Source organism: Protopterus annectens, chromosome 7.part1 (assembly GCF_019279795.1).
Source record: "Protopterus annectens isolate FY-2018-M chromosome 7.part1, PAN1.0, whole genome shotgun sequence".
Lineage (NCBI taxonomy): Eukaryota > Metazoa > Chordata > Ceratodontiformes > Protopteridae > Protopterus > Protopterus annectens.
Window position 1 is genome coordinate 237,786,122 of NC_056740.1, and position 19,337 is coordinate 237,805,458.

Genomic DNA, 19,337 nt, shown 5'->3' on the forward strand with positions numbered 1-19,337 from the left:
ACATCAGCACTCTCACATAGGTTCATAGGTAGGTACTAGGCTATTGGCCCAAGGGCCTATGTAAGCCTAGCCAGCAAGGTTCCACAGCTTACTCCACCCAAGAAAGTTATTTTCCTGTGCCACTGTCCAGCAGAGACACAGAAGTGATCCCAGGGGTGTATTTCCTATTTCCCATCCACTCATCAAGATTTTTCTTGAAGAGTGCTAATGAAGAAGTTTGCTTGACATAGATGGGTAGCTTGTTCCAGAGTATAGGAAGTCTCTGGGACAGGAATCTATCCCTCCAGCATGTCCTGTTTATTGTGGTGATGAGGTTTAGGTCCCTAGAGCATGTAGCTCAGAGGGATTGGGATTTCTTTAGGTGTAGCATGTCCAACAGCTCTGGGTTTGACATAGCTTTATATGTTAGGCAGAGATCACCTCGAAGTAGGCGATATGCTACGGAGTAAAGCTGGAATTTTTTGAGGTGGTCAGTGTAGGGCATTTGTTTGAGGCCAGTAATCCTCTTTGTGAGGTACTTCTGTGGCCTTTCCAGCTGCTGCAGATGTCTTGTGAGGTACATTCCAAAAGGGGCATTGTACTATATAATGGGTCTAATGAGTGACGAGTAGAGGGGAAAAATGACCTCTTTTTTTCCAGGATGAGAACCCTTTTATGATGGGGTGTGCCACATAGAAGGACTTCCTGACTATTGTGGCGATGTGACTATCAAAGGAGAGACTACTGTCCACCTGGGTCCCAAGGTCTCATCACACATTCGGTGTTAAGTAAATTGATGCCTATGTGGTAGTTCATGGGTACAGAGTTTTTACCAAAGGGGATGACACTGCACTTTTTGGCATTGAGTTTGAAGACATGGCTCTGACACCAGGCATCTGTCTCAGTGAGGTCCTTCTGTAGGATGTCCACATCATTTGGGGACTTGACTATGGCTCCTAGTTTGCAGTCATCTGCAAACTTCATTAGCCAGAGGCCTTCTGTGTTAGCCTGTAATTCAGAGAAGTAGATACCAAACAGGACAGGTCTCAGGACGGAACACTGTGGTACTCCAACTGTCACTGCTTTGAGGTCAGATTTGGAGTCTGCAACTTTTACAGTGTGGGTTCTGTCAGTGAGCCAGTTGGCAACCCATCTTGTGACGTAGGGATTTATACCTAGTTTAGTGAGTTTAGCTATAATTCCAGAATGGGAGATGGTGTTGAATGCCTTGGCAAGGTCAAGATAGGCTGTGTGAACCACCTTACCCTCATCCACGGCTTTGGTGACTGCCTCAAAGAAGTCGATCAGGTTCAGGAGGCATGATCTGCCTTTCACACACTAGAACTGGGTGGGATCCAGAGTTTGGAGGTTACCAATGTCTTTGTTTATGAGTTCCATGATGATACGTTCCATGGCCTTGCAGACCAGGCTCGTCAGGCTAATAGGTCGATAGTTCCCGGGATCAGTGGTGGCCCCCCCTTTGTGGAGTGGGATAACTGTTGCTGTGCACATACACTCAAACTCCCACCCAAAACCGTTACAAAACATTCACTTACCTGACTTAACACCTAAATCCACACACGGCGCCATCCACATACAATCCCAGAAATTATGTAGCATAAAGCTATAACCGTGAATTTGAGATATCCGAATTTCGCGATTATGCACTTTCACTATTTTCAAATTTCGACTTTATAGTCTCCAGATACTAAAATTCGACATTCCAATCGAGATTATAAGGTGTTTCTATATATACACACACACTCACCTCTCTCTCTCTAAAAATATATATATATATATATATATATATATATATATATATATATATATATATATATATATACACAAACACACACATATATATAAACACACACACACATCCATACACACACACATATACATATAAATACAATTTATAGATATGCAAGCATCTGTCTATAAGACTTGCATCTAGTTAGGTACTGACAAAAGAAATACAGTGGCACAATACTGTTAAAACTCAAAACTGGGTACTAACAGCTCTGGCAACTGTCATCTGGCAATTGTCATTAAACTCATCAAAACTCAAGACATCAAACTCATCTCCCTATATAGAGCAAAACCATATCTTACTGATTACTCCAGACAATTTGTTGCAAGGACACATTTACTATGCCCTCCTCCTATATACTTCTGCCATTTTCACCAACCTAAAGAAACTTGAACCAACTAAACTTGAAGCATGCTATAATAAAACTGCCCAATTTGCCAACAACTCCCCATATAGAGAACACCACTGTACTGCATTACAGCAACTAAAATGGCTAGAACTACCCAACCTCCTTAAACTTTCCCAGTTTACTTCTGCACACAAGATTATATATCAACCTGAAAAATGTCCAGCTATTCAAAACCTACTAAAAACCCAATCTAACACCAGACAACTCAGATCCCCTTATAAGCTCCTTCGACAAGTACCTAGTTCTAACAACTTCCATGGAGACTCCCTTTATTCCAATAGTATCGCCAGATTATGGAACATGACCCCTCAGCCAATACTATCCACTGCCAACCCCCATATATTTAAAACACCTCTCAAATCACACCTAGCAAAATCTTAGCTCTGCTCCTGTCTTAATCCTGGCTGATTAATATTATTTAAGTATTTCTAATTTCTACCTAACCAATCTTTTATGAAGTCACTTAACTACTAATTCATCTTAATGTACTATCGCTTTCTCACCCCATAACCACTGTTATCCTTTATAGTAAGTATTCGTTTAACTTTTCTATGTCTAATTAAACACTAATCGTCCTGGAACAGACCTACTTAAACCTCAAACAGTGCCTAAAAATCTACCAGTTACTGTATTACAACTATAAAAATGTACTATTTACAAAATTTCACTGTGTGTAAAACCTATGCATGATCTAATCTAAGTTTGTAATCTGCTATGTATGTTTATTTTTTTATTATGCTACTACTATTTTGTATTTCAAATAACTATATTTTGACATAGTTAATTGTAAGTATCTGTATAACTTTGGGCTTCCCCCCTGGGCCTCCACTTAAAAAGGGTTAAAACCCTGTTGGACTACCCCAGTAAACAAATGTTAAAATAAAATAAAAATTAAAACCAAATCTCTGTCTCCCCTACTTCATGCTATTAATGTTCCATACTCAATAAAATTGGTTTATTAAATTAGTGTACAACAAAATGCTGCACAACCTTCCACATGTAACCATACAAATATAATTTTTGTGTGTGTGTGTGTGTGTGTGTGTGTGTGTGTATATATATATATATATATATATATATATATATATATATATATATACATATATATATATATATATATATATATATATATACACATATACTTTTTATTCATTTTATTTTATGTATTAATTTATTTTGTTTTTATTTTCTGAGCTTGTCTGGCTGGGTTGAAACAAAAAACAACTTCTCAGCAGAGGCCCAGGGTAAAAATATCTGACATAAACTGACACTCAGTAAGTCCGTGAACAAACATTTAGTAATGCACATTAACAATTACACATACAGCTGTTGATTAGATTATATTTGTATAAAATAAAAGCAAATGGAAGAGAGACAAAGAACTTGATAGGGCAGAAAATGTTAATACTGCAGTAAAAAGGTAGTGTTTTAAGCAGGCTCAGAAACAATTATATATGGCTATCATAAGGTTTATAATAAAAGTATTGTGGTGGGGGGAGAAATGTTTTACATAAGTTATGTACATGGCTCAGAGTTGCTAGTAAAAGTATTCAGGTATTGTTGAAAATTGATGTGGGGCCTAGTGAAGTGAAACAGTTTGGCGATATGGCAAGCTGAAGGGTGTAGATTATATATATATATATATATATATATATAGAGAGAGAGAGAAGAGAGAGAGGGAGATAGTTTATACTTGTGCTAAAGTGTTGTACTTTAGATTAAACTTTATCTATAGGTATAGTTTTAATTTACAAAACAAAGAATGTTAAGTATGGTTTTATATAGTTTTAATGCTCATAAGGTAGCTACAGTGATCAGCAGGTCACGTAGAAAGATTTTTTAGAAAAGATACAGTTTTGAACGTATTTAATTTTTACTTATTTTAATTTGCATTTGTTTATTGCAAAAGTCAATCTGGGAATTTGAACAGTCCCTTTTCAGCAGAGGCCTGGGGAGAAAAACTCCACAAACTTACAAAATTAAAATATATATATATATATATATATATATATATATATATATATTAGAATTGTTCAAATTAACTGAAATGCACAAAAATGATTCCAGGCAGGATCAAAACCCATTTAGTTTCACAGGTTCATAGGTGTTTACTAGGCTAATGACCACAAATGCTTTTTTAAGCCTAGCCATGCATCCCAAATCTCTGACAAGTTCAGATACCTCTGATAAGTGAAGCAGGAGCTTGGAAGAGGAAACATTTTCAAGCTATTTTACCCAGGCTTTGGCTTGATCTATGGCTTTTTGGAAAGGACTGGATTCTGGAAATATTCTAGAAGCAGCAATTTGGTCTGCTATATTTATATTCATTTACAATCATTACAAGACTGATTATTTATCTAGGATTTGCTAAGACCATTCTCTAGGTGCTACTGGACCCTTCTCCTTCCACCTCCCAAGTGTAATAAGTTAAACTACCAATATAGGTAAGGCTACTGCAGCAGTGATCAGTATAATAAACATAGTAAAGTTGGAAAAGTAAACTTACCATAATAGTAGATGTTTGAGTGATCACTCTCGCAGTAGCTGCTCCCTTTCTCCATCTTCCATGTTCTTTGGTGTGCTGTTTATGCCAGGGTTTTTGTTGTTCCTAGCATTCCCTAGTAGCATTATCCTTTAAGGGCTCAGCTCTACATTCTCTCTCTCTTTTGGCCTGAAAGTTCTGAAGTGCTTGGCACCCAAACCTGTCTTTCTAGTCAGCTCAGCTAAAAATGACTGACAGTTTGGGCACTTGGAAGGTGCCCTGAAGCTTTCAAAGCTGTTCAACTGTTACATTTCTGGCAGGATATAACCCATATAGCTAAGGCTACTGCAGCAGAGATCAATTTGATGAACATTGTATGTTTCTTTTTCTTTAAAATTCAAGATACAGCAAGCCCCCTTATTATGGGGGGATAAAGAATTGACTACAGTGCAGAAGACCCACATTGGAATCGTAGGCCTGGTCAATGGAGGAGCCAAAAACTAAACAAACTGGGCGGGTGACTGTGTAGCTTGCAGTAACATTACTTGAATCAAAAAAGAAAAAATCTCATGTAGTGCAACACCAGGGGGAATGCTTCAAACAACAGCTGTTAGCCAAGTCAGACTGAAACAAATGGTCCGTCTATTTTGAACATCCAAGTTTAATATAAAATGTTATGAGTCATACAAACATAAAAGATCATCAAGTTGTAGATAAACACAGTGCACCAAAATAGCAAACTCAATTGTTTGCCTAATTGAGTTTGCTATTTTGGTGCATTTCTAACTGAGCATTTTGAAGCCGCCTACTCCCCCTCTATTATTTGATGCTGTCTTTATTGCCATCTTTCGTTTTATTTGTAGATAAACACAACTATGGTTTAATGAGAAAAAGTTTAAAAAGTTCTTTATATAAACACAAAATGGTATATAATGACTTTAAGAAATTTATGTTTGCAATATTGGAAATTGTCCCCTACAATGACCAAGGGGGTTCTTGGCAGACTTTTTTAGAATATAGAGAACTGATTTGGCAGTTAAGATTAAACACCTCTCCTGGATTAATTTAACATATTTGTATCACTCCAGCATTAAAATTAGAGCGGAGAAATTATAAGACAGCAGGTAACAATTTTATACACCTTTAATACTGAATGTACACAACAATGATCAGATTTTTTAATACACTAGATTGTTTATATTTGGAAAACTAATTACTAAATATTCTTAATATATGTAACCTATTGAAAACTAAGTGTTTTATGTTCATTTTTATGCTGATGTTTTTACTGTTTTGGTATTGTATTTTTAATTCATTGATATTAATTATAAGGAATGTTAAATGATTAATTGATTGCATTATTTAAACAGACTGGATGATGGTAAAATGGTTCTGATGAAGTCTAACAACACAAAAATGGATGAAAGTCCTTAACCTAAGTACCTGGATATTGGCATGTTTTACTAAAGCAAGCTTATTTTAGATGATTCAGTGGACTGATATACTTTATTGCAGACTACAGGCTTACACTTTTAATTTGATCACTTGGTGACTGGTATGGTTTACTCTGGTGAATGAACTAGTGGACTGGGACATTTTACTTAATGTTCTTTTATGACTGCATGTCTTATTATGTTTTACATTAATTTGGATGTTCAGAATAGTCGGACCATTTGTTTCAGCCTGACATGACTAATGGCTGTTATTAGAAGCACTGCCCCTGGTGTTGCGCTATGTGAACTTATTTCTTTTTTTGGTTCAATGGAGGAGCCAAATTGGGGGGGGTAAATCAGACAAACAAACCTGCTCTTCTTTTTGGAGAATCTACAGCAGTGTCTAGGGTATAACATTTTTGTTTTGTGAACAGCAGCTATATTAAGGAGGGTTAGGCAGATGCTTAGTAGTGCCACACACAGGAGGGCAGTACACATACACAGTCACTGCATGTTCACTTCCACTTGTACAAGGAAAATCCAAACCCTAATTAGGTGAACCTTTCATATGTAACTGTTTATACACAAGGAGCAAAAATAGCCAGGCAGTTATGAGTCAGAACCATTTAGAAAATGGTTAACCAGTTAAAGTGTTAAATGTCCTTAATTATGACGTTTAACAGCAAAATAAATATAGATCTGTAAACATATAGCCCATCCACAGGTATTCTCTAATAAGCATCTTGTGGAATGTAGTGAACTAATGAAGTCACTGCAATAACCTGCCCATATGATAAACCTATAACATAAAATATCAAGAAAGGAGTGTTCTTAATTTGTTTAAGCAGGACTAAGAAAACTGCATGTATTTGATTGGTCAGTACATAAACGTGCAAGATACAAAGATAGTGCTAACTGACATCAAATTAATAGAGTACAGAATCAAAATGTTCATAACAACCATGAGGAAAATGTAGGGTATTTCCATAATTAACACAGACAGGGTAACACAGAACTGTTTAACTATGAAGGAGATGCTGCAGCACTGGCAAAGTATGGATATAAGCTTTGTCAATGAAGTATTTCTGCCTGTAGTGTGAATGAAGTGTGCATGCCTATGCAATTAAAAGCATAAGAGAGCCATGAATATTATCTAACCTAAGAATGACCCCCACAAAATAAAAGTAAAAGTACAAGTTAAACTCACTATCAACAGCTGCTGTATGCAAATCAAATGAACAACCAATCTGTGTCTTTCCAAGGAATCACCAGATCTCATGGAGTTTAACTCTTCAACACGTCATATTAGACACCATCCCTCCTTGATAACTATAATATAGACGTAAGTGATGAGGCAAACACCAATATATTTAAGGGCAGGTATTATGTGAATGACAAAGGATTTCCTAAGACAGTTCTTGGTTGAAGATATAGCTTATCATTAATACTAAAAGTTTTCAAACTGCTTCTGAAGAAGTATATTTTATTTTATTCTTAAAAATGATAGTTTGTTCTATAGTTGCAGTCAATGCAGGAAATAAACAGTTACTGTGCTAGATAAGACCAAAAAAAAAAAAAATATATATATATATATATATATATATGTGTGTGTGTGTGTGTGTGCGTGTGTGTGCGTGTGTGTGTGTGCGCGTGTAATGATCTGAACACTAGTGACTTTAAACAATGCAGTGATACATGTAAACACACACATACACATATATATATATATATATATATATATATACATAGCCAAAACAAAATACTTTGATAATCAGGTAATCACTAATGTTGGGACAAGCTAAGCAGTTGATGCAAAGGGATTACTTAAGAATGACCTCTGAATCGAAGGAGATTAATTTGAGGTAACCTGCTACTGTTACTGAGTTTAACTATTTCATAACCTATTTGAACAAGAACTGTTTATTTTGCTCTTAAGTTCACAATGTAAAGCAAGAGAAAGACATTTCATGCAGCTACATTATATCTGACCCATTCAGCTTGAAAATGTTATGCTGTGTTTCTGCAATTGTCCTTTCTGGTTACATGAGAAAAAGATAAAAACTGACAATACAGGACACTGAGTTCTACAGATGCAGATATTTTCCTTAGTGCGCAAACTATTTTTTAGACGGTAATTTTCTTTTGAACTTCTTTTTAAAAGTCTATGTATGTGCCACGTTATCAGATGATGTGCTGGCTCTTCAGCTAGGTGATAAGACATATCCCCTGGTAGTCTTGGTTACACGGTCTGTTCCTACACTTTGCTGGATTAAGATTAAACAAGAGGATGCTGCCATTTGAAAGCAGTGTAAGAAGTAAGTAATGGTATGAGCATTAAGGACTTTGAACAATGGAGTGATATGTGTGCACAGTATAACAGTATCACAGGCATACAGAATTAACCAAGTATCATTAATGAACTTCATTGTTAAGTATTACTCAGACTTCATTATGCAGTTAAATGGCTTGTGTAAATGCTAGGTTCTATTCCAACTAGGGACTGATGCGATTTATGGATGATGCTATGCTTTGGAAGTCAGGTTTTACAAATAAAACATTTAAACATCATTTGAAGTATGTGGCTGTGACATTCTTTTCCAAATGTTTTAAAACAAGGTGTTTTACTGCTGTATCACAAAATATAAGCCAGTGCACACTAAAGAATCACACAGCATTAGTAATAACACTACATTTTCAGCACTAAACGATGAATATACAAACCAGGAAAAATGGCAACATTTTTAAATTAAACCAAAATGCTTAACTGTTTTGTAGGCAACTTAAGCCATCCTAGGCCACAGAGCAAACGAGTTCCTAAAAATAACTATCATAAAGTATACTTCTATGAAGTAAGCACAAAGGTGCAATCACTCATTTCACTGTGCAAAAATAATGGTAAGTGATTGAGTCAACGATGTTCACTTACAAAGGTAAGCCCTTCGAAACTCAAAGTAGTTAGGCTCCTTGCAAGGATTTAAATGGTATTCAAAATTGTAATGTGATTTGTTAAATTATTCCAGCAGTCTTCCAGGCCTACTGAACTGATATAATCAATATATAGATATATGTCTGTTTGTATAAGTAGGTATATGCATATGTGTGTGGGGGGGGGGTGTTTGTATGTATGTATGTATGTATGTATGTGTACCTATACATATAAAATATGTATGTGAGTGTGTGTGCATTATAAACTTTATATATATATATATATATATATATATATATATATATATATATATATAAAGAAAGAGAGAGATACACACACATACACACACACACACACACACACACATATATATATATATATATATATATCTATATGGATCTAGGACGTTAGCTCAAATAAGCAAACATCCGAATCCATAATAACCGAACACAATTTAATGAAAGCGCTTTTATCGAAAAAGTGCTTTCGTTACAGTGTGTTACAAAAAAAAAAAAAAAAAACACTACATTAACATTTCAGCAAGGGGGCTATGCCCACACCCCTCTACTTTAATATTCTCCCTCAGAGACCGCACTACAGTGGGGAAAATGGAAATTTCCCTTACCCGCACCGTAGTACAGCCTGAGCAACAGGCATACTTACGCAAAAGTGCTTCTTCGGTGAAAAGCACTTTCGCATAAGTATGCCCTGCTGTTTGGATTTTGGTCATTTGCTCATTCGAGCAAATGTCCGGAACCCATATATATATATATATATATATATATATATATATATATATATATATATATATATATATATATATATATATATATATATATACACATATATATATATATATCCAGTCTATCTCTCTCTCTCTCTCTATATATATATATATATCAATATATATATATATATATATATATATATATATATATATATATATATATATATACACACACACACACACACACACACACACACACATATAAATATAGATACAGATACATATATAGCCAAACACACATTTTATATACATGACAACTTACTGAACAGTGATTTTCTGAAAATTATAACACTGAATGCAAAATTCTGAAATGTCATAATGTTGAAACTTTATAAGTCTGAACACAAAATATCTATTTAAATGTATACATGTATCACAAATGTATACTGTGCCAGTGCAGAGGCAACAGGCAATATCACACCCTTGTCAGGGACATTCCGAAACAAGCACTTACATGGGTCTTATAGGGAAGGAAAGTCCAGCTCTTTATCATGCAGGGTAACATTCTGATTTTAATATTTTAACATTTCAGCATTTTTTGACATTTTAACAGTGTACATTCAGTATTAATACTGTCAGTTTATTGCTTTTCAGTTACATAGGTCTCTACCTGTTTATGTATAACCATATTTGAAATTAGCACATGCTTCTTCAGAGTAGTCTGCAATGTGGTCAGCACAACCAAACAAATAATCTGGCAGAAAAGCCACCAGCACCTGAGAAAATACTGCAAATATCATGTTATAAGGAAATTCAAGACATTTATTACCTCACCCCACAGACTGAACAAAAAAAATTTTTTTCAACTGGATCTCAGTGCAGAATTAATACAATATAAACAAACTAAACTTATTGCAAAAAATAAACATTGCTGAATGAACAAAAATATTCACAACTTTTCCTTACTGAAGAAGCTTTTCAGTTATTGCTAAAACAGAAGTTGTAATGTTTCTAAGAAAGAAATGGGGAGCTAATGCATGCACATTTCCTGCTAAAAGCCATGCAATACTTTTGTTAACACAGAAGTTATTGCTATACTGTAATATTCCTAAGGGATACCCAGAAAGCTAATGCGCATACATTTCCTACTCAAAGCCTAAAAAAATCTGTTGATACAAGCTGTTTTTAAGTTGTAATGAGCCTAAGATTGACGGAAGCAAGAAACTAATAAACTGGCACCATCTAGTGCATAAAAATAAATAACAAGAGGCCAGAATTATATGAAATAAGTAAACCATTCTATGTGATGACAAAATAGATAATCCAACAAAGTTAACCTCCAAAACAACATTTACAGTAAATGAAATATATATGGATGAAGAAAAACACCACCAACAATGTCCAAACACTATTAAAACCAAAAATAAAAAAATAGCTTTGCAAGGTGAAACACAGGTGATTTAATAAACAGTTAAGCGCTTTCATTCAACTGCTCGATCAATTCAACCTCATGACATAACCAGTGAAACAAAGTAATTAATTAATTCATGAATATTTGTAATACATATTTAATTTAATTAAAAAATGTATAAAAACATTTTTTTTAAATATTCTCGTAGAAAATTCCAAGAATATACTGTCACTAAATATTCTCGTAGAAAATTCCAAGAATATACTGTCACTAAATCGATAACAAAACATAAGTAACAACATGAGTCTAAACTACCCTAAAACTATTTACCTTCTCAGCTGTAGCATACAAGATATAGAAACCTTGTCATTTAAACCAGGTGGGGTGGCAGCGTCCAACAATAATTGCCAATGCAATTCCCTTGACTCCAACCATATTTCCCATCTACTACCAATAATAGATGGGCTAACTTTTTCCAGTATAAAAACAAATTTGTCGAAATTAACAAATGTAATGGAATGTTTTATATCCTTTTTCATTGGTTGAAAAAAAAACAACCTCAATGGGGCACTAATTTGGAGTGCTAAATATTCAGTACAACAACAAGGCATTCAGAACCAATGGTAAAAACGGCATTCAAACTGGTGGCAAAGAAGTTATGAGTAGTTGCATCCATACAACTCTTTTATGCCCTAAATACAAGATCTTTAGAATTTTGCATACTGGGCGAGAGTCGGGCTGCCCTGGGAGGAGATACCTTCTATTTGGAATACTGCAACAGTGAAGGGAAGGACATCTACTGTTATGGTAAACTTTTACACAACTGTACTGTCATAATAAAAGGTCTAAAAGCAGAAATAGCAAATGCTTGGAGGTGAGTTCTTGGCACGGCCACTGAATCTGAAACTTGCCATAACTAGCTTTAGTGCTTATGAGCTGAGAACAAAAAATAATTTTTCTTCTTCTTCTTGAAACTACAGCAAACTGTTTGCTACAAATATAAGCAACAATATGCTTTTTACACTTACAATATCACATACAAAGTGCTTTAGCCCTGACCACAAATACCGTATTAGCATTACTTTCTAAATGCAGGTAATGTAATACCACCCCAATCATCCAATCATTTCCCCTAACACTTTGTGCCAAAGGTAGCTGTCCACTTCACCATGCCTTAGCTACACTTCTGAAAACACACATATAGACACTACTATGCTGAAATAAAAAGTGAAATATCAGCTATGCATTCAGGAGGAGAGTTCTACTATGCATTTCACAGAAACTACAGTGTTCTGTGGTTATATCATCAAACAGAGTAAAGCATAATCCCAGTGAGGCTTTCTGTAACTACATCACTAGAGGGCACGTTAACCTAAAAGTCAGAATATGCAACCTCTCCTCACCTCATCTCATACATTCATAGGTACTTACTAGGCTGTTGATCCATGAAGATCTTTAAAAGCTTAGCAATAAAGCTTTTAGTGCCTGTAATTTAAGTACAAGTAGCCAAGAGTTGGGCAGAACAATTATGTTACTACTATCCATAACGGATAAGGGTTTTAAAACGGGGTGAATTTGCGGTGTTCATCCATTCATCCAGATTACATCTGAGTAGAATAAGGGATGTTCTTTGCTTTACACAAAAGGGAAGATCGTTCTAAAGAATTGGTATTCATGTAATACATATCTATCCCTCCAATATGTTCTATTTAAGTTGAAAAAGAGTTTAAGATCTCTTGAGAGGGTGTTTATACCACCACTGGACTTGTGAATGTGCAGTACAGCTGAGAGGACAGGGTCTATGTTCTTTTTCTATGTTTAATTATCTTTAATCGACCCTTTTTAATCGAAATGGCAAAATCCCGAAAGCATGGAACAGAGATTTTTTTTTTCCCAGGGGAAAAAATCACTGGGCCGTTTTTGGGACTTTGCTATTTCCTCCACTGTGGTACGATCTCAGAGTTGGTATATTAAATAGGGGGTGTGGGGGCATAGCTCCCACTTTATTTTGTGTTTGTTTTTTTAACGGAGCAGCGATTTTTTTTTCCTTGGGGAAAAAAATGCTGTTCCATGTGTTCGGCATTTTGCTGTTTTGTCAATTTAGGGTCGATTATACAGAGTTCGCTATTTTAAGTGTTTGCTGTTATAATATAGACCCTGGTTGCATGGTTTCGTTCAGTTTGTATTTTAAGGTATTTTTTGCTGTGGCCTGTTGTAATACGACATGAATCCTTTAATTACTGTTGCACAATATGGACTACCTCTGCTTCTTTCGTCTGACACTAGCATGACAACACAAACGTCATAATGAATAAAATCTGTTACTTTAATGTCTAGTCCCCAGAGAAGAAGCATCACTACTTTAACTTCGCAAAAACAAACTATATGTTGCCTCACCTCTAAAACACTTAGTTCTATAAACTACTCCACACTGAACATTGCCTAATTCAGAGATATATTATCCCTCTGACCTCTCTCCAGAAATCTGTAGTTATATATAACAACTCCAAAAGAGCTATAACGTGGAGAAAAGGGAATATTCACAGAAATGGCATCTCGGACTTAATATATCTTGAATATATAAAGCAAAATCTACAATCAAGTTAATTGAAAATTTCTCTCTCTACTAAACAGCCCCATTTACATTACCTGCCTTTTTTTGTAATTGGGGAGGACAGATTCTGATGGTAATGAGCAAGGGGTTTGTAGAGGTTCTAACTTTGATTTTGTGCAATGGAGTAACAGTGTCTAGGTGTTGTAGAAATGTTTTGTTAAAATATGCTACAGCCTGGTCAAGTGGGAGTGTTTTTAGGGGGGGTCCATTCACAGTTACAGAGTAAAGTATTGAGGACCTCAGGAGAAAAATCTTTTGTGTTTCTAGTGGATTTATAGTTAGCTGTTTTGCATATGCTTGTTCTACTATGTATAAGGTATATTATGTTGTGGTCACTTAAGGTGTCTGGGAGACTGCCTGTGTGGGGGTACAATGTGGGGTTGTTAGTTAGGACCCAGTCGAGGATGGATTCCCTTTTAGATTTTTTATCACATCTAGTTGGAATTTGGACTACCTGCTGCTAGCCATGGAGATTTGTTAGATTACTTGGTGGTTCTGATATACAGGTGAACCAATCTATGGTTGAAATCCCCCAGAATAAGGGTTTCTTGTGAGTATGTGGAAGAATACCAGGATAAGAAGTCTTCAAGGCTAGCAGGTGTACTACCAGGTGGAATATAGATCACAATTGTGGTGATGACCTTTCTAGGGTGAAGTTGAAGTTGTGAGATAAGTATGGCCCAATTATTGGGGGAAGGGTAGGAGTTTGGCAACTGACGTACAGTTACATTGGACTTGTACAGTAAGGCAGTTCCACTCCCTGTATGAAGTGGTCTGTCTTGTCTAATGATATGGTAGCCAGTAGGGAGAACTTCTGAGTTAGCTATGTTTTTATTTTAGCCAGGTGTCTGTTAAAGCAACTATGTCTGGGGAGTAGTGTGCTATTGTGGCCTGGAGTTCAGGTATTTTATTTCTGATACTTCTAATATTAATATTTAGCATTAAAGATGACTGGTTTTGCTGCTGTTGTTGATTTGCCCAGGGATGAAGATAGTGTGGGTGTTATGTTCCGACATTTGTGTTGGAGCAGTTTGTGTTGGACAGGATGGATTTGGGTCTGGGTTGGGGTGGATGTCTCCACTTATGGTGAGCCTGGTGTTAAAATGGTGATACAGATGTTGGAGTTTGGTGATGAGTGTGATAAAGTATTGCGTTTTTTTGGAGTAGGAATGAGAGCATATGTGTTTAGTTCTGAATTGTTCTGTTATGCAGTTCTTGATCAATTGTGGGCAGATATTATAATGTGCGGTGTCTGTATATGAGAATGCATAGTACAGTGTTGTGCTACTAAGTTTAGGGATATTGCTAGAGTGATAACTTGTGGAGTTATAAAGAATTATGAGAAGACACACTAGACTTAGTTGTGTGATAGTCATGGTTATAAAGTTTAAGTTGGTTCTAGGTGGAGGTGTGGATAGGAATTATAAGGTTGTACTAAATGTGGATGGGTAAGTAGTGTGGGGTGATGTAATAATGCCTAGTGGGAATGAGAGTGGTTGGGAGTATTTTGTGGTGGAGCAAGTGGATGTGGTGTAATGTAATCTGACTTGAGGAGCTGTGATTGGTGGAGGTGAATATGAGGTTGAGCTGTGGGTGTGGTTGCAATTACTATAAATGTAGAGGTAGTGGGGGTAGGACAGAATTGAGGGCAGGGGAGTGGAGAGAGCCCGAGTGATAGCAAGGGGGAATGGAGCGGGGCAGAGCCCACCAAAACAAGAGTAATGGGCTGCAAAAAGTAAGTGTTACTTTACAAATATGAACACTTTAAACAAATTCCTGAGGTATAATGGCTTACCAGCAAGCAGAATTCAATTGCTGAAGAGCACTTGTGTCCTGGTGGGAGACTAGTAATTTAAAGATGGCTCCATGCTCAGTGGGATTCTAATACAGACTTAGTATTGGGGGGGGATAGCTCAAGGGGTGTATACCAGGTGGAATGCAAAGAAACCAGCAAAACCAGAGAGGCAATCAGTGGAAATCTATCAGTGAAGGTCTCAGAGGGGGTGAGTAATAATTCAAACTCGACCTGTAAAGTGAAGGAGAGAAGAGACAGCAAAGTTTATTAAGGTTGGGAGTGTGTCTTCACATTGACTTGCATATTAGTAGCCAGTTTGTGCACAGATTATAGTAGGGAGACACATTGGCAATGATGGGGAATGTAAAGAGATGCAAATAAACAGGTGGGGGCTCAGGTGATACAAACTACGGCAGAAAGTACTGAGAGGGCTGCCTGATGGTTAATTTAACCACAGAGATCCGAATTAAATGTATACTGTCTATTAGACAGTTAGGATTACTGCACTATCTGGGGGGAGGACACAAGGATACAACAGTTAGTTTTATTAGCAGGCTGAGAACTACTAAGAAACACTGCTAATGTTATAGCTTCACTCTCATAACGCATACAAGTAGAATGCCTGGGTGGACTGACCCTGCTCTTGAGGCTCAAAATGTATATCCTTGTTTAGTTCTGCAGTACTGATTCCTTCGTATACTGTATGGGTGGGGTGGTAGCCACAGACTGCAGAGTTGCTTGAGTGTGCCCCTGCTCTTGTAGCTCATAATGTATATCCTTGTTTAGTTTTGCAGTACTGATTCCTTTTATACTGTATGGGTGGGGTGGTAGCCGCAGACTACAGAGTTGCTTGAGTGTGCTCCTGCTCTTGAGGCTCAAAATGTATATCCTTGTTTAGTTTTGCAGTACTGATTCCTACTTAGACTGTATGGGTGGGGTGGTAGCCGTAGACTGCAAAGTTGCTTGAGTGTGCTCAGCAAGCAGAATTCAATTGCTGAAGAGCACTTGTGTCCTGGTGGAAGACTAGTAATTTTGGTGACTAATACATTGCTAGTAATTTTGTTGACTAAAACATTGCTATTCCTATTCGTTACACTGACACAAGTGAGAATCTATTGCAGTGTGTGCATTTTGGCCCTATTACATTTTGACCTGCTGTGTTTACACAGCTATTTTTTATTGCCACTGCTTATTTTGGACATCAATGGAGTGGTCTGGCATCTACGAAGCAGTTTGTTCTAGGTCTTGATTTGTTTAAGTTTATTTCATCTTCAGATAGATGCTGGACATTAGCTTGAATTAGAATCAGTGACCTGATGAGGACAATGTCTGTTATCTTTATCACATCAGAAATATGATGATTTATGGAGTTCACGGAGCTTATGGAACTGGAGAGTTGGCCTTACACCCTTTACAAGGACACTTGGTTTTGGAAGCACCAAAAAACATGGCTTATGGTTTGGCCCATTGTTGACATTCAGATACCATATACACATCACTGTTGACATTCAGATACCATATACACATCACTGTTGACATTCAGATACCATATACACATCACTGGTGACATTCAGATCCCATATACACATCACTGTTGACATTCAGATACCATATACACATCACTGTTGACATTCAGATACCATATACACATCACTGGTGACATTCAGATACCATATACACATCACTGTTGACATTCAGATACCATATACACATCACTGTTGACATTCAGATACCATATACACATCACTGGTGATAAGATATTAACTCAACTAAAAGCCTGTTAGAGGATCTCAGATCCGTTTATTCATTAAACTCGGACAACATTAAAACAATTATTCTAATTATTTCTAAAATGGAATATGCTCTCGCAGTAAAAGCACTAAAGTCCAGCTGTAGTATGACCATAATCCAAACAGTGATTAAAAATACTTGATTTTTTTTTTTTTACTCTTAGGCGTGTTTGAGAAAAAGTAAGTGGGTGCCCATGATAAACATATGCCTCCTACTACTACTTACCATTACATTCAAACTCCTGCATCTTAATTCTCTTCCACCTTTAAAACTATGATTATGATTTAGGTCCTGAAGACATTCCCATAAGATCTCATACCCAATGCATGCTCACTTTAAACAGACCTAAATTTCACAGCTAACTGAAACCTGCTTCCCACTAACCTATGGAAAAATAAACAAAAAAATAAAATTAAAAAAAATTATATAAATGGTAGAACCAAGTTATCATCATACCACAGAACTGTTTCTAGCTGATTTTCCTTCTAGGACAATGGGTAATTAAAATGATCTAAAGCACCTATGCTTACATCCCATTTATGGTAAGAGAAATCCTGTAGGGAAAGCCTATCTTTACATATCCAGTACAGAATATTTCACTAATATTTCATACAGCTAGCTCTCTTTAGGACAGGGTACTTCTGTTATTTTAGGAAATCACAGTGCACAGACAGTATATATTTGAAATGTAAAAAAATAAAAAAATAGGGCAATACCTACTGAATCAGATACTTTACTTTCCCATATACTGTTGCTTCACAACCCTGAATGTGGAGTAATAACATATTATATTAGCTTATAAATACTGGTAAAACACCCTAGTAGATTTGCCATAGCTTGACTTAATGTCACAAGAAGTTGGGCATGGGACTGGGAAAAAAAGCTGGGTCATAAAAGAAATCCTAAATACCTATCTGATCGGATTTCACCCCAGCTGGCAAAGTGGTCTCAGCCAGCCTGAGAGGAGAACAAATGGGTCAGAGGGAGAACTTAATGTTCTGAAGAGAGAGAGTGAAAACTACAGATTAAAAATATGAACCTGTGCTGTGTTTTAGGCTTAAGCAATCAAACATTTGGGTGAGTTAGTGGTAGACAAACATGATAATTGTAGGATTATCCCAATTAAACATTCAACAAATAAGTAAATACAATTTATGACAGTGAAGGTAAAGCAAAAATGCATGCTGCAGCATTCATTGTACAAGAGTAGATTTTTCCAAATAGTTTCCACAGCCAGCTACAGTTAGCAACAGATATCTGGTCCAGTATTCAGCAAAGAAAACAGTGAAACCAGCAAATACTAGAAAAGAAACCAAGTAACATATCGGTCAGCCTATGTCCTACTGCTTCCTTGAGATCTCACATTAGTTTGAAAGCAGTCTCATAATCTGAAGAAAAAGCCAAGAATTATAATGAACTAATCTGCTATAGAACATGATAAAGAAAATATGTAAAACAATACAGTAGATATGGAACCCAGACCATAAAACAGTATCATATCATGTTTACTGATTGACCCTTAAATGATTTGGGTCTTTTGTTGTATACAATAATCATCAAGCCACAGTTGCTACATAGAAATAACCAAATTTGACAGCCTGAATTTTTTTAATATAATTAGTGCAACTTATTTGTCACTTGCTTGCTAAGCTGAAACATCAGTGTAACCTATTTTTCACTTACTTCCCAAGCTGATTTTTGGAAAGATCTAGCACCTTGAGCTGACAGCAATTCCATGTGTCAGGTGGAGGCAACAAGGTCAACCGATTCCCAGCTAGTTTAAGTGAAGTCAGGCTCTGCAAGAAGAAAACAAAGAAAGACAGTTCACCTCCATAACAAGCGCTGCTTTATACATCTGCTCACTGAACTAATGTCACTAAATACTGAAGTGATAGACCTACATCGTCTTGTGTAAACTTATAAGTCACTTAGACTAAGAATAACTTCTGGAATTATGGCT

At 36.3% G+C, this 19,337-nt stretch overlaps 1 protein-coding gene across 1 annotated transcript in view; it reads right to left on the reverse strand.

Moving 5' to 3' along the window:
• LRRK1 (leucine rich repeat kinase 1) overlaps positions 1-19,337 on the reverse strand; it is a 2,417,153-nt gene that overhangs the window by 988,947 nt on the left and 1,408,869 nt on the right. The window contains 1 exon segment of the mRNA XM_044078686.1: positions 19,061-19,173. Coding sequence (XP_043934621.1) covers positions 19,061-19,173 — 113 coding nt within the window.